This window comes from Martes martes (genome assembly GCF_963455335.1).
Source record: "Martes martes genome assembly, chromosome: 5".
Taxonomy (NCBI): domain Eukaryota; kingdom Metazoa; phylum Chordata; class Mammalia; order Carnivora; family Mustelidae; genus Martes; species Martes martes.
The window spans coordinates 125105084-125131921 of NC_137892.1; the positions used below are offsets into that span (position 1 = coordinate 125105084).

Below are 26838 nucleotides of genomic sequence, written 5' to 3' on the forward strand. Positions count from 1 at the left end.
ACTTAGTGGCTACAAGTAACAATCATTTACTTTGCCCATAAATCTGGGCTTTGGGCACGGCTCTGTGAGATCAGCTCATTTCTGTTCCATATGGTGTCGGAGGGGGGCTGTTCCACTAGGGGCTAGAGGATCCAATTTCTAAATGACTCGAGATGGCTGGCAAGATGGTGTTGGCTATCAGTTGAAATCTCAGCTAGGGCCTAGTTCCACTCCACGGGCTGTTTCAGTTTGCTGTCAATTGAAGGCTGAGTTGTAAGGGTGAGCATCCAGAGATAGTATAGTTTGGGTCTGGAAACCAGCAGTCACTTCTACCACATTCTATTGGTCAACCACAAAGTCCGGATTCAAGGAGACTTGGAGCAATGTTTGAAACCTCCACAGCGAACTTAACCATATGGATGGTCTGAGCAGATAGAAGTAAGAGTATACTTCCTAGCACTGGGAATATGGGAAGCAATGGATTTGGGAGCCAGGATATCGAGACAAGATTGGAAGAGTAACGAAATCCAAGGCCGAATTGCTGGAAAGTCTGACTCCAAAGAGGGCCACTCAGCCAGGAGGCTAGGTATTTGGCAGCCAGTTAAGCAGATGTATAGACAAAGCCAGGCAGAGCTTGACAAGGACTCACGGAAGCTGAAAATCTGTATAAGGCCACATGTCAGTGATCTGGTTGAGAGGATCAGAAGGTCAGGAGTTCCACTGAAGTGATGGAAGCAGATAAGACAACTAGAACCAAGAAACAAGTGTAAGAAAATAAGGCAATGCCAGAGAGGAAGGCAAAAACAGAAGACCAGATCTAAGAAATACGTAAGAATCAGAATGAAGCAAGGCCAAGGAGGTAGGAAAACAGACAAGACTTCAACCCCAAGGCAGGGTGTAGAATGAATGTCTACACCACATCCATTTGGCTGGGCTGCTGTGGGATCTCAAGTTACCTCTGCTGAGTGTCGACTAGATGGGTCAGGAGTCAATGAAGTGACCATAATGTCAATATATAGGCAGACAAAGACACTAAACACAGGAACTAGTTATGTCAATTCAGGTTTTATTGAAGTTGCTTCTGAATACTCTATTTCATCCTTAGTTTTCCCTATTTGATTTGCTTTAGTGTACAAGAACCTTTCTTCACTTATCAGACCCTTTGCCATGAAAGAGCACCAATTAACTTATCAGTATCAAACTAATTCCCTTATGACAGTGAAGAAAATCTGTGAAAGGTTTGTAGAATCCATGTATTAAAACACCAGGATCCCCTCTTCAAGTGAGCCAAAGCTTCCTTACATATCTGCAGGCCTACAACATTTCACTTTACCATCAAGATTAAAGTAATGAAGAGCAGACACAATTTTCTTGCTCCTCCAGTCTGAAAGTGTGGATTTCTTGCATTACAGTTAAAAAATAACAACAACAACACACACACACAGAAAAAAACCAGAAGCTGGAAGGAAAATAAGTCACTGGTTGATTAAATTACAATTTTTTCTTTCTTTTTTTTTTTTTTAATAGAAGCACCACTTAACCAGTTTTCCCCTATGCCTAGACTTTAGACAGCTATTAAAAACATAGGCAAAATAACATGTATATTAGAAAGTAATAAAAATAAATATTTGAGGGCCTACTGTAGTAGACAATTTACACATTTCATTTAATCCTCACAATATTGTGAGGGAATTATAATCATTGTACAAACAAGGAAGCAGGCTCAGAAGGGTGAAATGACTGGGGCCCAAGATCACACAGGTGACTGGGCTGGGATTTATGTTCAAGTCTATGCCTCCATAGCCTATGCTCTGTTATGCTGCTCTGGCTCCCAAAAGCCCAACTTTTGAGATTCTTACCATTATAGCTCCATCTTCTAAATTTACACTTTTAAATCTGCATAACTACTGAATAATAAAAACATAAAATTATTTTCAATCTACTTGCTATAACAGGAGGTTGCAAGGAATATTAGAAGACTCTTCAAGTACTCGAACATTCCATACCTAAAACTATGGTTGTTCTAATTCACTGATAATGACAGCTAGTAATTCAAGAACACATAGGTAATTGGCTCCTTTTCTTGTTGTCACCATCTGTCAATCTCAAAGGAATGAAGGCAAAAAAAAAAAAAGAGACAAATTCCTATTGTGAAATCTGACTGCTCATTAAATTTACAGTATGCACTTACTGGAAAGCCCAAAGAGGTTCTGGTTTTAAAATCTTACCACCAGTCTTTCGTTTGCTTCTTAAAAGCACTCTTTTTTTTTGTTGTTTGTTTTAGTATCTAATTCTGGTGGAGATGGCAGGGCCCACCGGGGTATGGTTTTATTGATACATATGTGGAGTGTGCTGGAACTATCTATGATGTCTAAGAGGGTAACTTGTAACACTCCACAGAATGGGGTAATAAAATTTAGAAATGGATTTACTTTATGGATAACTAACTTAAAAAACCTGAACCTACCTATGCAAGCTGGACATCTAATAATCTTTGTCTGCTGGGGACACATTTGCATGTTCATTATAGAACTGTTGGATCTTAAATGATTAAAGTTAATATCTAGTTGTTCCTTATTCAAGTTCTCACTGAAATTTAGTTTACTAGTTTTAGACATTTTGAGTCCGGTCCTAAAAAGATGTTTTCACACTTAAGAAGCTGAAAGGGTGAGATGAGATATCATTAAGGCCTCTTCTGACATTAAAATCTCCGTAACTGACCTCCTTTCTAAAGTCTGATGGATAGGTCATTCACTTGCTCATTTATTGAACAAATCTTTTACAGAACACCAGCCATAAGCAAGACTGAATAAAATAAAAAATAAACACATAGACTCCTTAATTCTAGGGGATCAATACATAAAGGACAGCTAGATGTTAATATACGTAATATAAGACAGATAAAAAACTGGAAAATAAAGCTTATCATCATGAGAGGTAGTAATTTGTGAGTACCAAATTAAAAAAAAAAATCAGCATTAACTAAATGAAATGAGAAATTGTAGGAACCTAACATTTTTGTCCTGAACACCTCCTTGCATAATCTAACAAAGGATGATGAGGCAAATTTGATAAAGTGGAAGATTTAGGGGCTAGTGGAGAGAAAAGCTGTAGGTAAATTACCTACATAGACTGATTTGGGTCATTAGCTATTGGTGCTGCCTTGGTTTCCCTGAAATGATTATATACCTAGGGAGGCTAAAAATAATTGTAAGGTAACCCACCAAAGCACAAGGTTTCTTGGTCATACTTGCTTAAAAGGAACCTGGCATCTTGAATTTCTTGATACTCCCTGCCTTCCAAGTCTTGCCTGGGCCTTAATTAGCCCTTGTAAATGGGACAATGAGTGTGAATATATCTGGCGGGGGCTACAAGGACAAAAGATAGCGAAAAGGAAAATAATAAAAAGGGGAAGTCCTAAAAATCTATGTGTATAAAAACCAACCCAAATGATCTAAATTCATGTAACTCTAAAGCTTTATCATCTAAGTACCCAGATGTTGAACCAATCCCTACCATCTCCTTTCCCCATGAAATACAAGATTCCTGTTGTAGGGACCATTAGAAAGAAACATTTAGTTGAAAATACATAAACATATACTCATTTCCACTTTAAAAAAGATTTTCAATTGACAGTCATCAGAGTACCAATTTTAAAATAATTTTCTTAAGCATATTTGGACAAAGGCCATAGGATCACTTGTCACATTGTTCAATTGCCCAATGGCAAGACTTCTGATGAGACCAAATAGGTCACATTCATCAGTAGAGTATCTTAGAAATAAAGCCAATATGACTAAATCCAAAACAGATCACATGAAGTACCTCATGTACAATACAAACCTAGTTTAATAAATAAAGGAAACACAGGTGGCTGTACTCTGGGAGAACATTCAGTTCTTCATGGCCCATTCATAGTCTTCTCTGAGACTCCACTGCCACTTCCACCCTGGCAAGTCTAATGGTGCGGCCGTGAAGCTTGTAGCCATCTTGCCTTACTAATGCCACGGTGCCAGGCTGTACCCCAACACCTGCTGGCACATGACAGATGAGTTCATGCTCATGAGGGTCATATTTGTCACCGACGGGTGTCATCTTCTCTAGGCCATGTTTGGCAAACACACTTTTCAGCTTTGCTTCTAAAAGTGATAACCCTCGGAAGATCTTCTCCAGAGTGAGCTTCTGGTCCCCAGGCTCTGTTTCTTCAGAAATGTACTCTGTAGTCTTCTCCAAAATGTCTGCCACTTCTACCAAGTCCTTACAGAAACTCTGAATTCCTAGAGAAACCAGACACTTTCATTGTTTGTGAAGAAAAATCACTGCTCCTGGGGGAGGAGTATGGGGAATGCCTAGGGGAGTGGCTAGTATACTGGATATACTAGAAAGTGGGAAAGTGGGAAACTTTCCCAGAAAGTGGGAAGACTGACACACAGGACCCAGGGATAGTCATCAATGATTACCACTTTAACCCAACTGACAAATCAGGGTTTCTCTTGGAAGGCATATGACTGGGAAGCCTATTAGGAAAAGGGGAAGATGGTTAGAACCTAAGGACTAGGTAAGACTGAATGCAGGATGTCAGGAACCCGTGCTTTAAAAACTGGATCACTGGGCGCCTGGGTGGTTCAGTTGGTTGAGCGACTGCCTTCAGCTTAGGTCATGATCCTGGAGTCCCAGGATTGGGTCCCACATTGGGTTCCCTGCTCAGCTGGGGTTCTGCTTCTCCCTCTGACCTTCCCCCTCTCATGCTTGCTCTCATTCTCCCTCTCTAATAAATACATAAAATCTTAAAAAAAAAAAAACGGGATCATTGTTTCTTGTATTTTTATGGCTATTCACTTTTAGTACTGACTTATGTAGTTTTTTTTTTCTTTTTTTTAAATTTCTTTTCAGCGTAACAGAATTCATTGTTTTTGCACCACACCCAGTGCTCCATGCAATACGTGCCCTCCTTATGTACAGTTTTGAAAATTCTTGTATGTCTTAATTTTGCTAAGACATGAACTCTCAATAGGGACAAGATATTGGTATTTCATGGGGTAGGGGGCAATAATATAGAAGTTAGTTGACAACACCGTGCTAAGGGAGATTCAGGAAGGTTTATTCTTGAGGACTGGTTAAACAGGGATAGGAAAGTAATATACTCCATAGAGGACGTAAGTCTCCAACTGCCTGCTCGAAAGTTACACATATATGTACATACATATACTTGCTGGAGATGGGCCACAAAACTTCTAAAATCTTTTTAGTTTTATGAACTGTTCTAAAAGTAAACTCAGTTGTTGAGCAATCTCATCACTCCCAATGTAGCATCTTGATTTCTCTTACAGAAATGTTAAGAATGTCATGTCATCATTACAGATATCTATGGTAACAGCAAAGCCCTGGTGGGAACTAGTGAAGGGTGAAGGACTTTGTTCATCTGGTTTTAATCCAGGGACAGTTTTTTTTTAAAAAGATTTTATTTATTCATGGTAGGGGGGAGTGCACCCACGAGTTGGATGAGGGGCAGAGGGAGAAGGAGAAGCAGACCCCCTGCTAAGCAGGAAGCCTGACTTGGGGTTTGATCCCAGGACCACGGGATCATGACCTGAGCCAAAGTCAGTCACTTAACTGACTTCTGGGCACCCCAATCCAGGGACCGTTTTAAGGCTATGCATCAAAATGGGAGCCACCTTAACTGTATTCAGAGGTAAAAAGGAAGATCATCTACAGGGAGGCAATAAAAGAGATGACAGAGAAGAAATTTCCTAGACTGGCTGCCTAGATTCTGGAAGGAACAACTGACAGAGGTAGGAATTCTATCTTTAACTTCTGGGTGACAGAGTCCATTTATAGCATCTTGACCAAACAAGTGTAATAGGATTCAAATTAGTCTAATAATAATGTACATAATGGATTTGGGGTGCCGGGGCATGACAGATGGGCAGGAAGAGAAGATATCAGAAGAAATAGAAGAACCAAGTGAAGGAATGCTGGTATAATGTGGGAGAGGTCTGGTGTGGGAGAGGAGGTAAAGGAGAGGAAAGAGCAAAACCAGCAGGCATCTCCAGGGAACCACACCTGGTGTGAACAAAGTTCCATGAGATACCTTCCCCACCTCCACTGGGAATGGCAGCCATAAATATTAATGGCTATTAATGAAATCAGTTGAAAAATTAGAAAAGATTTGCCTCAGGCTTGAGAAGTATGCCGATTAGATCAAAACTCCACCCAAGAGACAAGAATGTCTCATAAAGATCAACCAGGGAGTACTAAAGGCATCTTCTGGCTACTAAAAGAAGACATATACTCCAACGGAATTTTGAAAGCGGTAGGCTTCTGGGCAGATTTGTACATTGCCATGGTACAAAGAACCCTGACTTTTGTCCAGTCAAGTTGTATGAATTTGGGTAAAAAGAAGCCCAGGTTCTCTTGTTTGTATAGTGAGTGGTTCAGTCTCTGATTCTATTCTAATTACTGTTACTTCGATAGGAAGTTGGTGTCTGAACCATTTCTTAGGAGTGGGGGTGGGGGAGAATCTTTATGACCTGTTTAAGAGTAGATGAGTTACTGAGACAAAACTTTCCCTGGAAGGAGAGTCATCATGCTATATTACATATTAATTAAATACTAAAAGCTTTCTATTTTTTTCCTAACCCTATGCTCCCTGACCAATCTTCAATTTTTCTAAGTATTCCTGGCCACTAAAAAGAAATGACCCAAGCAAATGACTTAGGTGGCATACTGCTAGACACATTTTGCTCTCTAAATGAATAAATTAGATTATCAAATTATTTTTGAGCTTAGCTAGTATTCGTTTGTTCCCAGGAACCTTATCAATTCTTGAGGAAACTGATATAAGTGATATAAGCCATCAAAGCCTGACTTCTAGTAAGCCAATTTACCCAGCTCCCCTCAAGCAGGAAAGAAGTCTTTCCCAGGTACCAAGTTGGTTTACTTGCTACAGAATTCCTCGTAGCTCAAAGGTCAGCAAACTTTCCCTATTAAGGGCCATATAGTAAATATTTTAGGTTTTGTGAGATGAGGCAAAATCAAGGATCTTATGTAGGTGATTATTTCTACAAATTTTTATTTTTATTTAATTAATTAATTTATTTAAAGATGTATTTTTTTATTTACTTGACAGAGATCACGAGTAGGCAGAGAAGCAGGCAGAGAGAGAGAGAGGAGGAAGCAGGCTTCCTGCTGAGCAGAGAGCCCAATTTGGGGCTCGATCCCAGGACCCTGGGATCATGACCTGGGCCAAAGGCAGAGGCTTTAACCCACTGAGCCACCCAGGCACCCCAATTTCTACAAATTTTTAATAGTAAAATTCAGAACTGTATTTATGGACTTACACACAGGCTGTAGTTTGCAAAGCTCTGTCCTGATGGTTGGAAATAAGACATTAAAACTCGGATGAAACATCAGTAATACAATTTGGGGGTCAGTACTTAGCTGATATCGTAGCCCTGAAATGTGGTATCTCTAACTGAATGCAAAGCAGAAGGCTATGCCAAAGCACTGGGGCTGGACAGGACAGGAATGAAGTGAATTCTATGCACAAACAGTAGATAAAATCCAGAGAACAGGGACTAGTGTACTGTGACATGGGGGAAAGAATAATAGACTGGGGGTCAGAAGCCAACGGACTTATGTCTCTATCTGTCACCAATTAACTTTTTCCAGCTCATTTGTAAAAGGATACTGGACTACCTACAATCCAAGGGCTCCTGAAGCACCTTCATTCTATGTGCAATGAAAGTATAATCCTCTTTACGAAACTGTGAGTAAGGTGAGTAATCACAGGTCTGTCTTCTACCCTTTAATCCGTTACTAACACTTACATGAACACATTTGGAACGAGTTGTTGTGTGTTCAGAGAAAAATTTGTGAAAGACTTTATTTTTTATTATTTTTTTTAAATGTGTGGACTTCAAATGTATATATATATTTAAGATTTTATTCTTAAGTAATCTCTACATCCAACGTGTGGCTCAAACGCCTAACTAGAGTTCAAGTTTCATGGTCCACTGACTAAGCCAGCCAGGTGCCCCTGAAAGACTTCAAAGATTGAAAGACCAAAAAGATTATTCAGTCATCAGTGAAAAAAGAGATGTGATCTAGTACAACTTCCAGAATTACCTGCTCCCATATGGTCTGAGGCTTTGTCTTTGAGTTATTTGCTAACTTATTAAGTTGTAAACACTGATGGTAATGCAAGTGATTTTTGTCCACAGTAGTGAAAACTGTCTGGCGGAGACACAGTTGATTACTGCACTATGGTTACAGACCAGTTTTGCTCTACGAAGCAAATTTTAGTATTCCTGATTGCCCATGCATCTCGCTCTCTGGATTCTCCTCTGAACATCTTAATGATTCACTTGTTTGTTAATGAGTTAAACAGAATTGACTGCATAAGCACTAGAATGTTAAATGTACATGCTTCAAAAATTAAGTAACAAAGGTTTTGGTCAAAACAAAGGCAAGTATTATTTTAGTAAATAGTTCACTTGGCAACATTCCCAATAAAAATCTCACAAGATATATGGCAAGAGTGGAAGGGCAGAGTAGAATTGGTTTAGGACCTAGATGTGTTTTTTACTATGTTCAGTTTGTAAGGATACTGTCAGTATCCTTAAACTAAAAGGTATTTTTTTTTTGAGAGAGAGAAAGAGAAAGAGAGAGAGAGAGAGAGAGAGAGAAAGAGAACACATCTGCACAAAAGGAGGGGAGGGGCAGAGGGAGAGAGAGAATCCCAAGCAGGCTCCATGCCCAGTGCAGATCCCAACATGGGGCTCAACCTCCCAACAAAGATCATGACCAGAGCCAAACTCAAGAGTCTCACGCTTAACCAACTGAGCCACCCAGGTGCCCCAAACTAAAAGGAAGTTTAATTTTTATCATGAATAAATCTCTCACCAAATATCTTGGCATCTTCTACACATCTCTGGGTTCGCCGCCTTATGTTTTCACCATCGGCTACCGCTCTCTGGTATCTCATCTGACACCAAAAGCAAAGTCAAAATGATCAGAAAAATACATGCTTGCTAGTGGAAAAGAATTTTTTCTAAAAAGATTTTATTTATTTATTTGAGAAAGAATGAGAGAGAGAGAGATAGAGAGAGAGAGAAAACACTCATGAGAGGGGGAAGGGTCAGAGGGAGAAGCAGACTCCCCGCTAAGCAGGGAGCCCGATGAGGTACTGGATCCTGGGACTCCAGGATCATGACCTGAGCTGAAGGCAGTTGCTTAACCAACTGAGCCACCCACGTTCCCAAGAATGTTTTTCCTTACTTTACAAACTTCAACCTTGTGATGGGTTTTTATAAAAAAAAAAAAAAAAATTTAGGAGCTGCAGGAATCTTAGATCAGCTACTAAAAATCCCAAGTCAAAGCAGGAGCCTACTTTGTACAGCAACCCTGATAGGCTGTCATTTAGCCTCCTACTCTGAAGACTTAACAAGGTGTTTTCAAGCTCATTATCTTGAGAGAAAGCTTCCTTTTTCACACGCAGCCAATAATGCCACCCTCTTTCTTCCATTGAACTGAACTCCAGGACAACAAACAGTAAGTTTTAAAAGTATGTCTTCTATTTGAAGGCAGTTAGTTTAGCTGCTTTAATCTTTTCCTCTTTCATTCTTATAATCCTTTATTCCTTTAATTGCTCTCACAAGACATGCTTTCCTACCTCCTTACCATTGTGGGTCGTCTTGCTTTGGAACTAACTAATTACCGCCCTCAACACGTGTCTGTCAACCCGGGTAGGTAGAGTATGCCAGATGTAGTCTGACTGGCAGAGGACAGTGATAAATGACACACTCATTCAACAAATATCTACAGAGTTTTTACTACATGCCAGGCCCTGGGCCTCCTCTGAAGCTACCACAACATTAGATATGTAAGTACTGTGACAACATGTTTTTAATGATGATAGACTACTTTGCCTAATATACCTAGCAGGAGAGTTTAGAGATGGGGGGAGAGGTAAAGAGCCAATGAGAGGAAATTTAATTTAAAAAACGGACACAAAAACTGTATGTGGATATTTCAACCAGAGAGGGGATGTGAGGAACAGACAAAATCTACTCACTGTTAGGTCCTGGACTTCCTTCTCCAGTTTCACAGCTTTAAGCTTTAAGGCTCGTTCTGCAAGAGAGGGCCCAAGCTCATCGGGAGGGTCCTCAGAACTGCAGGCCTCACCAGCAGTTCTCTGGGTGGCAGTGCTGAAAGGATGTGGCCATCCCCTAAAGCGAGAGGGAGTGGGGCACATGAAGAAATGCCATCACATAGAGCCAAACTGCTTGTGGTCACAGTAACAACACCAACACTTATAAAGTATAAAGTTACTAAGTGTCAGACACCACTGTCAGGTTTTACCTAAATGATCTTTTCATCTCACAGATGAGAGAAATTATATTACCACTTATAAATTATATATATATATTTATATATATAAGTTATATTATCACTTATAAAGTATAAAGTTACTAAGTATAAAGTATAAAGTTACTAAGTGTCAGACACCACTGTCAGGTTTTACCTAAATGATCTTTTCATCTCACAGATGAGAGAAATTATATTATCATCTCAATTTTTCTTTTAAAGATTTTATTGATTTATTTGAGACAGAGCACGAGTGGTGGGAAAGGGGAGAGGGAGAAGCAGATGCCTAGCTGAGCCAGGAGCCCGATGCCAGGAGCCTGAGATCATGACCTGACCGGTAGGCAGACACTTAACCAACTGAGCCGCCCAGGCTCCCCTATCATCTCAATTTTATAAATGAGAAAACTGAAGCTCAGAGAGGCTTATGACTTGCATAAGACCACATAACCGGTATTCTGTTGAATCAGGAGACTGAACACAAGGCAGCAGAAATAGCCAGAAGTGGGGACACAAAAGTCAGCAAGAGAAAACCGAGTTCTAATGCCCAGAACCAGCAGGGCAATATCAGAAGTGGAAAATCAAAACACAAAGCCATACATTTCTGATTCAGTCCTTCATTTTACACATGGGGAAAATGAAGCCCAGTAAAGGGACTGTGTCAAACTGGAGTTAGGCCTAGCATTCTAAAGCTTTCTTGACCACAAGCTCCTAAGTTAGGCTCTTATGAAAGAGCACCTGTGTTAAGAGAAATCCTGACTTGGGAACTCATGTCTGTGTAAAATCAAGTCAGTTAAATACTTATAAAACACTATACGTTCCAGGCTGTGAACTATAAACAGGTGAATAAAATGGATCTTTGTATTCAATCATGTTTGTAATCCAGAATTTCATACAGCTCAAATGTCTGACGTATAGTTGTTTACAAAGGAAGAACTTTAGAGCAGTGCCTACTTTACAAATCTTGGATTGTAGCAGTTCTCACTCCTCCTTCAAGGAAGTTTCCATTACACTTCCTGGATTCTCATAATTTGAAGTAAAATCAACAAAATCAATCGGTGAGTACAAAAGGTCTTTGAAACAAATAATTTACTCATATGAACCGGCATATATCGAAGAGCAGACATTGAGGTGACATCCATGCAAAGATTTAAAAGGGGTAAAAAGAGTTTGCTTCAAGCAAGGGAGAGGGAACAGTCAGTAGAAAGCTATGGGCAAGATGACTTTTATGTCCTAGACTTTCCAGGCCAGCCCTGAACTCAGTTACTACAATCTGGTTTCAGACTGTAAACGGTTCCACATTTCTGGTTCACAAAATATGGTCACCATAGATTTGGGGCAAATCACACAGGGTGAAATACCTCCTTCCTCCTCAACTAACAAACTACATTTATCCAACTGAAAGTAGGTCATAATACTCCCAAGGGCCAGTTTAAAGAGAAAACGGCCAAAGCCCAAGTCTGAAGCGGAGAGTTGAGGCTGATCCCTTCAATTCCTCCTGCTCCAGAACTGGAGTGAGGGGAAATTTTATCAGAAGCAAACTTTTTTCTTCTAGTCACTTCCCTACATCACAAACTGCCAAAAAGCCTTAAAAAGCCGGAAACCCAGAATTCAACAGAATTCAATCTCGCACCCAGGTGCTAGGTCAAGTGTGTAAAGATAAAAAGGCGGCAAACAGTTTTGCGAAATTCCCGGATTCCCCGCAGCTTAATTTACACTTCAGAAGTCCAACCTTACTCACCCCACAGTTCACTCATTTTTATTCTTTCTGAGAAACACAGTCAAACACGGAGTCGCCCTCAGAATAATTAACATTGTTCACTATTTAAAAGCGCCGATTCTAGAGCCCCGAGTTTGGGAAAGTTACTGAACTTTTCTAAACCTCAGTTTTCTCGACTGAACGGGAGAATAAGAACTACCCATAAAGTTCTACAGTCGGCATGATAAGTAATCAAAAAAAGGTGCCGCAGCCGATGGTGAAGAGCGGCAAATGCAACTTCATAGACTCCCATAGGTCAGGTCGAAGAGCCGTTTGGAGACCAAGTCGACCGCCCTCCTTTTACCGACAGGTAAAGTGAAGCCGAGATAATGTGGAAGGGACTGGTCTAGGGTCACATAGGGAGTCGGCGGGGAGAATTCAATTTAACAAGCAGACACCCCAGCCGGAGGAAAAGGGGCCGGGAGACGTACATCCCCAATTCAGTCGATGCTCAGGGCTGAAGAGTTCCCACCTCCAAGGAACGTGATCTCGGCTCTTTCTCAGCCTGGCAAGGAAACGCAGCTGTGTGCCTCAGTTTCCTTATCTGTAAAATGGGGCCGTGAGTGCCGAATCGGACAGCCGAGAGGTCTGGTGAGTCATCTCGCGCCCTCCAGCCCACAACGGCCCTTCCAGCTTGCTTGTCTCGCACTACCCTCAACCCGCGGCCTGCCTCGCTCACCTGCCTTCGGACGCGGCACTCGAGGCCAGGAGGCGTTGCACCAGCAGCCGGACCGCCCATACGGACCGCGCGGCCATATTCCCGATCTCGGTTGACGGAGGCAGCGCACGCGCAATTGCTCCAAATGACGAGATTAGCGAGATACCACGCTTCCCGGCAGCCTTCGCGGGCGCTCCCATTCCAGGACCCCGAACCAATACGCCACACTTCCGGTTGTCCCTGCGCGCGCGGTGCTCCTGCCTCTCCGGTGTCCCCGACGAAATGCGACACTTCCGGTCCCCAGCGAGTTGGGTGCGCAGGGCGGGTTCCTGTGGCGGGAGTTAGGCTTCGTTCTGGTCGCGAAATCAGCGGTCACCACGGGGGATCGCAGCTGTACCCTCAAGTAGGTTACGTGAAATCGTAAACAATAAGTGAATGCAAAGGCGTATAAAGTGAAAATATGACCGGTGTTTAACGAGGGCCGTGGTGCCGCGGAAGCCTAGAATACGTTGTGGCCGAGTGTCGGCAGTTTTCCCAGAGGAAACACTTGACTGAAAGCTGAAGAATGAGTAGATAAAAGGAGGAGGAAAGTAGTTCAGGTAGAGGTAAAGAGCATCTGCAAAATCCCAGTCAAGCGGGAGAGTGTATTTCGAGTAAGGCGCCGAACTATTGGAGGGGACGGGAGGGCCGGCAACACAACACAATGAGCGGAACGGGTCCCGCGAGGGATTTAAAAAACTTAAAGCCCGACTCCGCCATTACTCTTACCTGCTTTTCCCCTCCAGTTCCCTTGTTTTCTGACTTCGCTATTTTTTTAAAATGTGTATTTTCTCACTTCCCTTCATTTGAATGTGAGCTCCGTTAGGACAGAGATTAGTCGGTTATTGCCAATGAACGATGGAACAGTTAATGTAGTACACAAATTTTTTGTTCCATGAACTTGAGTCTTACAGATTGCAATGCGATCATGTTACAAAACCTTTACATGTTTAACGGGTCGCATTGATTCCTGTATGATGCAGATTGCTGGGTCTAAACAAAGACGCAGGGAGACAAGCTGTCGTACTAGTCCATGCAAGGGGAGGACTGTACTCTGTCCTGGGGACCCCTTGATAGATCTTTGTAACACCCTATCTAAAGTAGCTACTATTTTAGGTGTGTCCAGCAATTTCTGTTTCCATATTTGTTTTTTTTGTTGTTGTTGTTCTCCCAACTAGAGTTTGAGCAAGAGGGTGTCTGTTTTGTTCACAGTGGTTATTTCTGACATCTAGTACGGTAGGTAGGTATCCATAGTAGGTTCTCAACGAATATTTGTTGAATGCATTAATGGTTGATGTCAGTGGAGATAGGATGAAGTGGATGAATTGTAGAGAGATTTAGTGTGGAAAACTGTCAGGAAGTGAGGATAGATTGGCGATTGGGGTTGAGGGCACTTGGAATTGCCAGACTATATATATATATATACACATATATATGTACATATATATGTATATATATATTTTTTAATATATATATATTTTTTAAGAAATGGGAAGTGTGCTCTCATCATTCTAAATCTTCACTGTAGCATGGCTTACTTGTACTGTAGCTATTTGGGTCAGGTTTTCTCTCTACTTGTCTGTGAGTTCCCTGAGGACAGAGCTGGAGAATTTTGCATCTTTTAATTCTATTCAAGGCCCAGCCCAAATGTGTTGTAACCAACACCTGATGTTTTCTTTTGGTCTCAGGAGAAGAGCAACATGGGTTAAGGAGGGATTATGATCCACTTTTACATTTATGAAAAGTGAGGCTCAGAGAGGTTGGTACACCTGCTCAGGGTCCCCCACTGAGGATTCAGGGACACCAGAAATCCTGATAGTCCCAACACTTGGCAGTGTCGGAAAGGATGGAGCTTCAAATCCCCCCAGACCCATGAGCCTATACCTTGAAAACAAAACAAAACAAACAAGGTATTTTAGCAAATGAGGACTGGCATCTATGCTTTAGCCATTTTGTTTGCACTTCTCTTAGCTAACTAGCTTATACCAAATGTGCTGCGTGTGTACATCTGTCATTAGTCTGTTTATGAAGTGCTAGTGTGCTTCTGAATACTGAAGTGCAAGATGGGTGGTGGGGTAAGACGTGGATGAAATGGAACCTTGGACTAAGAGGAAGGGCAGCTGGCTCTATCACTTCCTAACTGTGGGTCGTGCGAGTTACATAACCACTCTGGGTCATGCAGGTTACATAACCGCCCTGGGCTTCAGTTTCCCAAACTAAAAACTGGGGTAATAGAGCCTGTGTCACAGAGTTTTAGGGAAAATGCCTGGGAAAGTGATTAGTTAGCACCAGGACTGGCTATGCAATTTAAAGGGCAAAAGGAAACTGTGATGCCCCTTGTTCAAAAATTACTGAGAGGGTTAACAGCAGAGCACTAAACCAAGCTCAGGGCCCCACTAATCTCTGTGACTGCACAGGTTGTGTGCCTGTGAACCTTGGCTAACACAGTACCTGATGCGTGGAGTGCTCAATATATGTTTATTATTAATTCTGTACTGTTCCCCCTCTCAAGGATTCCCAAGGTCTTTCAGTGGGGAAAAATGCTCAACTGCAGAATAACCACACGAGAAAGAATACACACCAAGGACAGAGTTGGGGTGTTGGGTGTCATTCCAGGATCCACATTTTAAAAAAGAACATTAACAATGTAGATTATGTGAGCTCCCTTTTTCATTGAAGATGTTTAAGTGGAATCTGGATTAAAACTGTCAGTTATGGATTAGTTTCTTTTTAGCTTTTTGATGGCTGTGATTACCATATAAACATCGTTTCTTCAGTGGAAAGAACACAGGGTTTTTAGTCAGACGTTTCTTATCCAGCTAATAATAAGGGCCACTATTGACTGAGCATTTCCTATTTCTCAGACAGTGCAAGATGCTTCCCCTGTGCTATCTTACTGAATTTCCCCAATAGTCTTGGGGGGGGGGGAGGAAATGGAACTGTTAACCTGGGTTTTGCAGATAAAGAAAAGAATGAGAGGTCAGGTGACTTTCCCAGACTTACCAGCTGGGCAGTGGCAGAGGCTAGGCTCAAATCCAACTCTGTCTGGATCCAGGTTCACAGGCCCTAAGTCTCTTCCTCTGCCACGGACCAGCTAGGTGATTTTGGTCAGGTTATTTTCCGTGCTCTGGTCCTCAGCTACCTCAGAGGGTGGTAAAGTTTGGATAAGGTAGAAGTATGTAAAGCCCTAGGTAGGGTAAAGTGTCCAAAAGTTACTGTGTGTGTGTTTCTCTCTCTGGAGCTAACCTTTGAGCTCTTAACAGTTAACTGTTTTTATCTTTTTTTGGAAGGAGATATAAAGACCTAAAAAGTGCCTACAATGTTGAGAAAGCAGTAAGTGGCACAGTAAGGAGACTGCCCAAGACTTGAGGTCCTGCTTCCCTATAAAAGTATCAAGTGTTAGTAAAAGGCACTCCCGGCAGAAATGAGCCACCGTCCTTTGATTCTCCCTGATAGTTTTCCTTGAGAGCAGGTACAGGAGTGCAGACTGGAGAGCCTTTAAGTGCAAAATCAGGATAAAGACATACAGAGCGTCACTTGGTTCTCTAGCCCTAGCTCCTGGAGCCTCAGTGTCAAATGAAATAGGTAAAGGACTTGATTGACTACAAATAACCCCACCCTACAATGCCTGCACCATCTTGTGGACATTTGGAATCCATGTTCCTGTCACTATCACTGTGGGCTGAAAACAAGTCTGCCGCTGAGCCTCCCCTCGCCTGCTGTGTAGCAGATCTCTAATTTGAAAGCACCTCAAATGCAGAGTTCTGGTAGCCACACGCACCCAGCTTTGAAGCACAGAAGGAATGATTGCAGAATGTGTGTGTTGTCTGTAGCTTTTGTTCACTTTCACGCAGGCAGGGAAATTCTATTGATTTTTCAGCCTCTTTATGTTGCCCAGAGGTTGTCAGTGATGCCCCACATGAATCCACTTGGCACAAGTGTGATCAGATGATCAAAGCTTGGCTCTTTGTACTGTACTACCTACTGATGCTTTAGCACTGTCTTCCTTTGCCCTAAAGCCTAGGAGTAGGATGCTAGAATGGGATGGAATGGCTTATTCACATGGGCTTTCATTTCTTGAGAAGTGAGGGCAAAGACATTTAACAAAACCTTTACAGTGGTGCAGATTTCTATCTCCCTCCATCCCCGTTTTCCACCCTCTGGGAAGTTAAAAGGATGCCCTTCATGTCCTTCCTCCCTTCCATTTCTTCCCTCCCCGCTTCCCCTGTAATCATGCAGACAGTAAAAGCTGGTCTTTTGGGTGCCCTGGAGAGGCTGCGTCCAGTGGGGGCTACTTCCAGTGTCCTGGCGTCTCCTTGTGAAAAAAGTGTTTCCAATACAATCTTGTATTTCCTTTGGAATGAAATCTTCATCCTTTTTCTAGGTCTTCTTCATTTCCCATTCCTGAAGTCCAGAAAGATAAGACAAATCAGGTTGCTGAATATTCCAGTGTGACTTACAGGATAAAAACATTCCAGTCTACCTGATTACATAAAGAGCTCCACTGGCCAGAGAGCCACGGGTCCTAGTCTCACCCTCCTTCGGTAGCCATGGGTAAGTCCTTTCTCCACTCTGGGGAGTGGGGAGTTTTATGGGGGCTCAAATATCATAAAGTTTGTCTTTCTCAGACAAGGAAACTGAGGCCAGTCTATGCTTGGCTCTAATGCTGGGGTGGGGTGAGGTAGGAGACTGATGAGAGAGAAGACAAAGCAGTTTGGTTAAGGAAGGGTGAACGCAGGCAGCCCACTGGGCTCCCTTCTTTCCCCTGGAGCCATGCAGGACTTCATCTGGGAGGGATACTGAAGTTCTGGCCAGTAGTGAATGGCTTTTTACCCACAAGTGATGCATAGGGTTTCCAGCCAGCTCTGGAGGTGATGGTGCAAACCAGGGTTACATGAGAGGGTTGGAAGAACATTCTTGCTGGGAGGATTCCCCACTCCCTACCTGCTGCTCTTCTCACAGTCTTCACCATCTAAACTACAGTCGTTCAGGGCATTGACTTTGAGTCATCCTTGGTTCCTTTCTTCTCCTTACCCTTTACATCCCCATCAGCAAATCCTTTGGCTCTACCTCCAAAGCCAGCCACTTCAAATCACCCCACTACACCTTTTTCATCTCTCATCTGGATGACTCCTAACTGGTCTTCCCTGTCCCCTTATCAGTTCTCAACGTTGTTCCAGAATGGTTTTATTTTGTTTTGTGTGCTTTTGTTTTTTTAAAGAGAGAGCACGTGTGAGGCAGGGGCAGAGGGAGGAAGAGAATCTTAAGTAGGCTCCATGCCCAGTGTGGAGTTCAGTTCAGGGCTTGACCTCACAACCCTGAGATCATGACCCTGAGATCACGATCTGAGCCAAAATCAAGAGTCTGACGCTTAATCAAATGAGCCACCCAGGCACCCCCAGAATGGTCTTTCATTTTTTATTTATTTTATGTTTTATTATTTAAATATTTATTTTTTATTAAAAAATGTTTTAAAAGATTTTGTCAGAGAGAGACAGAGTACAAGCAGTGGGAGCAGCAGGCAGAAGGAGAAACAAGGCTCCCCACTGAGCAAGGAGCCCAATACAGGACACAATCCCAGGACCCTGGGATCATGACCTGAGCCAAAGGCAGACGCTTAACCAACTGAGCCACCCAGGTGTCCCCAGAATGGTCTTTTAAAAATGTAATTCATATCCACAAATTTTTTGCTCAAAACTTGCCAATGACTTTCCATTATGTTAGAACAAAATTTACAGTTCTTCCGATGTCCTACAAGGATCAAAGAGAAACAAACTGGCCCACAGGCCCATCTGGCCCACTGTGTGTTTTCAACTAAGGATGTGTTCATCAAAAACTAATGGTTTTTACATTTCTAAATGTTTGAAAACAAATCAAAAGAATAATAATTTTGGGGGAGCCTGGGTGGCTTAGTCAGTTAAATGTCTGCCTTCAGCTCAGGTCATGATCCCAAGGTCCTGGCATCGAGTCCTGCATTGGGCTCCTTGCTCAGCAGGGAGCCTGCTTCTCCCTCTGCCCGCAGTTCCCCCTGCTTTGACAAATAAATAAATAAAATCTTAAAAAAATTTTTTTTCTCGACGTGAAAATTTTATGAAATTCAAATCTCAGTGTCCATAAATAAAGTTTTATTGGGACACAGCCATTCCATCATTTGTTTACAAGTTGTCTACTTTCCTGCTGCAGTGGCAGAGCTGAGTCATTCTGAAAGAAGCTCTGTGGTCCACAAGCTCGCAAATATTTACCTTTACAGTTTGCTGATGTCTAGTCTAGATGATCTAGCCTCTGGCTGTTTACTTCTTTAATCTCATGTCCTTATGCTCAGGTGTTAGTTTTTGAAGTCTACAATTTCTTTTCTCCTTTCTTCCTTCCTTCCTTTCTTTCTTCCTTCCTTCTTTCCTTTCAAGATTTTATTTATTCATTTGAGAGAGAAAGAGAGAGAGAGCATGAGCAGGGGGGAGGAGCAAGGGGAGAGAGAGAAACAGGTTCCCCACTGAGCACGGAGCCTGAAAGAACCCTGGGATCATGACCTGAGCTGAAGGCAGATCCTTAACCAACTGAGCCACCCAGGTGCCCCTCAAGTCCACAATTTCTTATTCCCAATTCTGAAATCCAGAAAACCCTAAAACCAAATTTTTTCTCAAGCATTTCAGCACAAACACAATTGGTGCAAAACCTGACCTGAGCTGATGTGAGGCTGTTTATAATCTACTCCACATGGTGTGAATATTCATGTGACTTCTTGTAGAATACTTAACATGTTTGCTTTCACAGTGCTTCCTGAGAACTTGCTGGGGTTTTTCATCATACACAGTACATGTACCATATTATCTTTCTAAAATCCTCAAAGTTCTGGAACACAGCTGGCCCCGAGAGGACTGGACTGTGGGCCAGTATCACGGAGCGAGCCTGGGACCTAGAACCGGAAGAGATGGGGCCAAGAACCTCTCGGTGGAGTTCTGTAGGAAGGGGGCTGCCAGATCTCTGAATTTTAATTCGCTGAGCTATTGCAATACCTTGGCTTTCTGTAGCACCCTTCCTTGGTTGGAGGTTACAATGGATGGGCTTCTCTTCCTCAGCTCAGAAACACAGTTGACAGGGAGAGGTTGCTCTGGGGCGTTGTTCTGGGGTTTATTTGCAGTTTCCTGTTGATGAGGATAAATAGTTACATAGGTGAGGCCTAATGCTGGCTTCCCACACCTGGCTTGCCCTCCAAAGAATGCAAATAGAAGGTGCTGTGCACACAGGCCAACACCAAACAGGGCAAGGGGAGGAAGGTCCCTTGAGGACCTTGAAATGAAAGTAATCACTTCTAAAATTACTGAGCCCTCACTATGCACTAGGCTTTGCATGGATTAGCTCATGTAGTCTTTCCAAGCCTATGAAGTAGGTACTATTATTAGTCACCCTGTTTTACAGATGAGGCAAATGGGAAGGTCAAGTCACTGCTCAAGGTCACACAGTTGGTAAGTGGGAGAGCTGGGATTCAAACCCTACTGCCCTCTCTCTTCACCTCTCCCATATTCCTTCTCTTCTACAGTGCCTTCACCCCTTAACTTTTCCAGATAGTTGCTTAGTACATTACTGGATGTAGTTCCTTAAGTGTGGCATATTGACGGCTAAGCCTGCAGGGAATTTAGGGAAGACTTCTCTTTCTCTCCAAAGGCCATCAGAAAGGTTCACAAGAAGTGGGAAAAGCCCTCTGGATGTGAATTTCAGGGCACACTGGTGGGAAGAAGCAGCTGGGATGAGTGAAACCACTTCTAGCTCCTCCTCCAGCCCTCTGTGAGTTTGCCTTTGTTTTCTTAAGCTCTTCATCTGTAAATGAGGTTGGAAAGCCCCAAGGAGAGGAAGTGGGTGCAGAAGGAGCAGCAGCCCAGCTTGGAGACAGTGGGGTGTGGTCTGACCAGGCGGTGGCAACTCAAAACTTATCCAACAAGCTATTTCATCTCTCTGAATCTCCCTGTCCTTTTCTGAAAGCAGGCATTAAGTTTTATTCATTCAACAAACATTTGTTGCACTCCTATTTTGTGGACTCTGTAGAAGGGCCAAGGTTATAATGATAAAACAGGCATAGTCCAATTTTTAATAAAACTACACAAGCCAGTTGGGGAGACAGATGTTAGACAAGGAAGGATGTGTATAAATACATACACACACACACACACATACACACATATACACATGTATACACAAATTGTGGCCAAGTGCTATGAGAAAGAAGAACACATTGGACTCTTGGTAATTTAGACCAGTCGTTCCCAAATAGGGGTGATTTTGCCTCTCCAGGGGACATTTGGCAATTTCTGGAGGCATTTCTGGTTGTCAGGTGGGTGTGGAACTACTGGCATCTAGCAGGTAGAAGCTCGCAATGCTGAAAAACATCCTACATGTACCTGGCAGTCCCCTATAAAAAGAATTATCGGCCCCAAATATCAGTAGTGCTGAGGTTGAGACATTCAGACAGAGATGGAGGTCAGCCAAGTTCTCCCTGAGGAGCTCTCATTCTGGGTGAGAGGATCTACCTTGCAGGGGTGCTTGGAACCCTGGAGATCATGGCTGTGCAAAGCCCAGAGGACCGCCCGGTACACTGGGGACCCTAAGACAGGGCACAAGCACTGTGGCTAAGGCCGGGCTTTGGAGTCAGTCTTCCTGCATTGCGAATCCTGCCTCCCACTTAACTGAGGGACCTGGCGTAAGTCCCTCAGCACCTCTGACCTCTGTTTCTTGTCTGTCCAGTGGCGCCAACACACCTAGTGTCCTACCTCCCGGGACTGCCGTGAAGATCGGGTGAGATAACAGGAGTTAAAAGGCTGTACTGACCTACGTTATCGTTCAACACACACTTATTATTCAACATACCGTAGTTACACTTACCAGTAACCCAAAGGCTACTTCTAGGATCACATTCAGGATAAAAAGTCAAATGGCAGGGCTTTGGGGGAGACAACATAGGCCAGAGCTTGCTCTGATGGTCCCCTCCCTAGCAGTGCCACCTGCTCTTTGGGAGGCTGTCTTCTGGCATGTTCCCGCTCCTCTTTGGGCATCTCCTTGCTCATCTGTAAATGAGCATCATTCCTACCCGCAAAGAGTGACCATGAAGATCTATAGCACATGAGGGGATTAAGAAGCAGCTGCTGGGGCCCAGATGGGCGTGGACTCACCCCACTCTTGTTCTTGCTGCTCACGGAGAGCCCCAGCGTTGGGCCCCCTGCCAGGGACTGCTGCAGTCGCTCCTTCACAGCCACAAGCCGCAGCTCCAGGTCGATCCGGCGCTCCTCCTTTGCCCGACACTGAGCTTCCAGGGCAGCCACGGCCTCCTCCAGAGCCTTTAACTTCGTTCCTGTGTCCAGAGACATGACAGAGAAACAGCTGAGCCCGGCCTGAAGCCTCAGGGAATTCGGCAGGACCTCCAGTTCTAGTCTGTCCCTTCCAGTGGGCTTTTCCAAGCCCTCAGTCCCAATTCAGAGATGGGCTTTGGGCCTGGGGTTCCAGCTCCAGGCTGGGTTGTGTCATTTTTACCTGCCCTGTATCTGTTTCCCCACCTTCTGGATCCAGAACCCTGATTTTCCCCTGGGAAACCACCTTTCTCCTCCATTTCCCTCTAGTTTGGATGGAGCTGACTTCACTTTTAGTTCAAGGCATTGGTACATGACTTAGACCTGGCCCATAATCCTGTCTCCATTTTCTGGTCACAGTGGTTGGTTTAGAGATTAAAGTTGGTCCAATCAGAGTGAATCCTGAGGCTTCTGTGGGGTTCATTGGGAAGAGAAATTTTCTCTGCAGGGGCAGTTGATAGGATTGGCTGAGGGCTAGAGCTGTGCAGCCATTATGCCACCACAAGGGGCAGAGAATGAAGCCAACACAGAGGAAGGCAGAAGACAGAATTAACTTCCTAGTGACATGGTTCCAATTCCTGGAACTTGCGATACCTGATCGCTCAGTTTTGCAATTAAAATTTTTTTTCTTTTCTTTTTTTTAAAGTAAGGTCTAAACCCAATATAGGGCTTGAACTCATGACCCTGAGGTGAAAAGTCATATGCTCTACCAACTGAGCAAGCCAGGCACCCCTATATTTTTCCTCTCATTCCTTTTTTTTTTTTTTAATTTTTTTGGAATTTCTTTTTTCTTTTTTAAAAGATTTATTTATTTGAGAGAGAGAGAGAGCAGGGGGAGGGGTAAAGGGATAGGGAGAGAAGCAGATGCCCCACTGTGCGTGAAGCCCAGTGCTAGGCTGATCTCTGGGCTCAATCTCATGGCCCTGAAATCAGGACCTGAGCTGAAATCAAGAGTCTAACCCTCAACTGGCTGAGCCATCCCGGTGCCCCTCTTTTCATTTCTAAGCCAATTTGACTTTGGTTTCTCTTACTTGTAACTGAGTTATAATACAGGGCTTTACATTGATCATGGGCTCCTACTGGGATTTTGCTGCTTTTCAATCTAAACTAACAAACCTGTATTAGTATGTTTTCATGCCAAGAGTTGTGTTGGGTCTTACCAGGTTTAAAAGTTAGTTTCCTTCTCTCTTTCATTCATTCATTTATTCATTCATTCATCTTTTCAGTAAATACTTATTGGGTGCTAAGCCCTTGCTTTGTACCAGGTGCTGTTCTGGGTCCTTGGGATAGATCAGTGAACAAAACAGGCCAAGGTCCTTCATCTTACAGAGCTCATATGTGTGTGTGTGTGTGTGTGTGTGTGTGTGTGTGTGTGTATGAGAGAAAAAAACAATAAATAAAAATGATAAACATAATAAATATTCAAATGTTACAAAGTGATGTGCTATAGAAAAAAGTTGAGCAGGATAAGGAAGATAGCCTGTTCCAAACCCTGTTTTGACTCTTAGAAAGTTCTGTATATTGAGACCAAACTGCCTACTTATGCTTCCCTCCCACAGATTCTGGTTCTTGGCTACACAGAAGAAGCCTTATCCTTTAAGCTAGAAGTTCTCTGTTAGGTTCATGGATTCCTAGGCACTCTGTGGGTGAGCTCTGGGGGCACACGAGCTCTGGCTGCTGAAACTGTCTGCAACATTGTGAATTGTGGGTTTTTTTCCCCCCTTGGGAAAAGAATCCATAGGTTCCATTAGATTCTTACAGGGCTGTGTGACCTTGGATGTATTTTATAAAGGACAAGGTCTCTGTTCCTTCAAGCATGTGGGTAAACCTCAGGCTGAAAGTGTGCCAAACTCCAGCTATAGAGAGAATTCAGAGGAAAGAGCAGAAGGTGGGGTGCAGAGGAACCTGGAGCAGGCTGGGCCTCCAGAGGTCATGGCCATGGATATTGGAAGAGGATGTCTCTGTCCATCATTCCCAGCACCAGGACCAGTGTCTCACATGGTTGGGTGCTCAGCACTTCTCTGAATGAGTGACTTAATGGTAGGTTCAAAATGATGTCTCTTATTTCCTTGATTCTAAGGCACACTCTGTTTTCCACATTTTAACATTTCTAAAATCAGATTGAATTTTACTACATTAAGTGTACATGTTTTTGTGATGCCTTTTCATCCTCTTACCCAAGAGCAGTTACTAGAGTGACAGCACTTTCATTACTCAGGAAGGATGACAATGAAGTTGAGGAAGAGGAGGAGGAGGAGGAGGAAGATGGGGAGGAGAAGCACACTGTCCTGGAGAACCAGCTGACCTCTGCCATGGGAAGTATCAGGGCTGAGCCCGTGCTCCCCTCCCTCCCAACTTGAGTGTCCAGGACACACCCATGTAGGTACCTGGATTATTCCGGATGGCTTCCTTCAGCTCCCTCTTCTCCTGCCTCAGTGCCATCAGCTCCGTCCGGATTGTCTCCTTCTCTTTTTCCAGCTTTTCTTTTTCTACCAGGTACCTCCGGGCATCTTCCTCAGCTCGGTTCTTGCCGTACTTGTATTGATTGGCACCTGCAGAGATAAAAGGCAGGCGAAGGCCCCCCATTTCTGATCTCTCATAAAGGTACTTGGGTGGCCTTAGCATCTTTCTCAGCCTCAACTTCTCCATCTATAAAATGGGAATACTCAGATCTATATCCTTAGTGTATAAATCCTCCAAGGAAACAGGAGCAAAAGGGAGGCAGCAGAGCATCGGGACTAGGAACAAGGGCTTTGGAATGAGGCCGACCAAGGTTTGTGTTCTCTTTCACCTTTTGCTGGTTGGGTGACATCAGGCAACAGTGATTAGTGGTGTTTCTGTGCCTCACCCCAGGCCTTGGTTTCCTCATTTGTAAATGCGGACATTGATCAAATTTACCTCTTTAGCATTGTGGTAAGTTTTTGTTTTGTTTTTAAAGATTTTATGCATTTACTTGAGAGACAGAGAGAGAGCACAGAGGGAGAACGAGAAGGAGAAGCAGGCTCCCCGCTCAGCAGAGAGCTAATGCACGGCTGGATCCCAGGATATACAACTCAGAGCCGCAGAAAATCAAGACCTTGGGCTAAACTCAGGCATTGCCCATTTTATTCCTGGAAAATGGGTGGAGGGAGAGAGTAGCCCAGGAGTCCATTCCAGGCTCCACATTTTGGTGGACAATTACAGATAATTTTGGCAAAAATTTATCAAGCACTTACTATATGTTAGGCCATTTACATGCCTGTATGCCATTATATGCACTTAATCTTCATAAAACCTTGCTATGATTAGCTCTGTTTTGTTGCTTGGGAAACTGAGGCACAGAGAGGTTGGATCTTACCACTAATGATGGCAGAGCCCAGTTTGAGCACATGTGTGTCTACTCTGGGCTCCGTGCCATGCATTACTGCCGTGGGGTGGGGGTGGGGGTGCTGTGCCATAATCCAGTGTTTCAGGGAAATTTTTATTTATTTATTTATGTTTTTGTTTCAGACAGTCATTCACAGTCCTGTTAAGCTGGTGGGGTGTGGAGTTAGGAATGATTCCCTCGGTTTACTGATGATTGGGGTCTTGTCTCTCTAGCTCTCATAGGGACTGCAGTGGCCACCCGGTGATGCATGCAAAGATCAATCCCTGTGTCAACTACCCTGCAGTTTGAGCCTGACCACAAACAAAGCATGGAGGTCACAGAAGGGGACCCATAGTTCCCCCAACTTCCTAGGTACACAGTGGCATCCCAGGGGAATTTTCTCCTAGATGTTTAGATTTTATAGCCTGGTAAGCTAAAAATAAATGTGTAAAGCAGCAAAGTGTTGTCAGTGTTTCATTGTATCAGATAAAGACCTTAAAACCCCAACCACCATCTGTCATTTCCAGTATTTTATATCTCTTTTATACATCACTCAATATAACATTTCATTTGAGGAAAGAATCCATGTTTTGTTATCTTTGTTGTTGTTTGAATGTTTTATGATTTCTTTAATTTTACATGGTTATTTCAGTTTACTTTTCCATTTTATTTCTTTTTTTATTTCTATTTTTATTTTTTGGAGAGAGAGTGAGCATGAGCGTAAGTGGGGGGTGTGGGCAGAGAGGAAGAGAGAATCATAAGCAGACTCCACGCTTAGTGCGGAGCCTGATGTGGGGCTTGATCTCAGACCCTGAGAACACAACCTGAGCCAAAATCAAGAGTCAGACACTTAAGAGACTGAGCCACCCAGACAACCCTACTTTTCCATTTGAAAATGGCCGTTCCATAAAGGCCTGTATTTCCAGTGCTAAAGAGAGCAGAGTGTAAGGAATGTGACACAACCACAAAGAAGGGACTTTTCCAAAGTTAGTTAGTAATTTAATGATCAAGTGGGGGAACAGAATGCAGGTCTTCTGACCCCCAGAAGAGATAATCTACATTACTGAAGTGGAGATCTAATAAAGAAAAGTATTTTAAAAATAAATCTTCAAAAAGCAAGGAATAGAACTTGACTCTGTTCAGGGGCAGGGGAAGCACTGTAAAGCAGTAACTGAAAAGGTTCTTGGGATATGCTGTCCTACAGGAAGCCAGCCGGCTTGTGAATCACACAGGAGCAGAGATTAGTGCTGGAAGTCAAACAGAACTGACCAGAGTCTGGCATGCTTAGCCTTTATTGTGCAGTGTGGCAACAGGGCAAAATTCACGCAGCTCATCTATGGGGTGCTAGGGAGAGTGT

The 26838-nt window shown here is 43.2% G+C and overlaps 2 protein-coding genes and 1 long non-coding RNA gene across 5 annotated transcripts in view; 1 reads left to right on the forward strand and 2 right to left on the reverse strand.

The window, feature by feature from the left end:
* Positions 1 to 1024: 1024 nt before the first annotated feature.
* Positions 1025 to 13250, reverse strand: GRPEL2 (GrpE like 2, mitochondrial). Its single transcript, XM_080804085.1, has 4 exons — positions 12783 to 13250; positions 10055 to 10208; positions 8884 to 8965; positions 1025 to 4256 (listed from the first exon to the last, which is right to left on the reverse strand). The coding sequence occupies exons 1-4, from the start codon at positions 12959 to 12961 to the stop codon at positions 3892 to 3894; spliced, it is 780 nt and encodes a 259-aa protein (XP_080660211.1). The 5' UTR covers positions 12962 to 13250; the 3' UTR covers positions 1025 to 3891.
* LOC308343134 lies at positions 13057 to 25938 on the forward strand. 2 transcript variants are annotated; one of them, XR_013966855.1, is made up of 5 exons: positions 13072 to 13164; positions 17185 to 17354; positions 20463 to 20582; positions 24354 to 24514; positions 25715 to 25938. It is a non-coding gene; the product is annotated as an uncharacterized lncRNA (long non-coding RNA). The 2 variants fall into 2 exon arrangements; XR_013966854.1 differs by lacking the exons at positions 20463 to 20582; positions 24354 to 24514 and having other exon boundaries at positions 13057 to 13164.
* AFAP1L1 (actin filament associated protein 1 like 1) overlaps positions 15268 to 26838 on the reverse strand; it is a 56400-nt gene continuing 44829 nt past the window's right edge. For both annotated transcript variants that reach the window (XM_080804084.1, XM_080804083.1), the window contains exons 16-19: positions 24523 to 24687; positions 21962 to 22140; positions 19814 to 19942; positions 15268 to 17204 (exon numbers count right to left, since the gene is read on the reverse strand). In XM_080804084.1, coding sequence (XP_080660210.1) covers positions 17181 to 17204; positions 19814 to 19942; positions 21962 to 22140; positions 24523 to 24687 — 497 coding nt within the window. In that variant the 3' untranslated portion in view covers positions 15268 to 17180. The remainder of the gene's footprint in view (positions 17205 to 19813; positions 19943 to 21961; positions 22141 to 24522; positions 24688 to 26838) is intronic.

Coding starts and splice junctions, on each gene's coding strand:
- GRPEL2 (XM_080804085.1), bottom strand. CDS start 12,961: ATGGGAGCGCCCGCGAAGGCTGCCGGGAAGCGTGGTATCTCGCTAATC. Junction 10,209..12,782: donor AGTGCCGCGTCCGAAGGCAG/GTGAGCGAGGCA, acceptor CTCTCGCTTTAG/GGGATGGCCACATCCTTTCA. Junction 4,257..8,883: donor AGAAGATGCCAAGATATTTG/GTGAGAGATTTA, acceptor TGGTTTCTCTAG/GAATTCAGAGTTTCTGTAAG.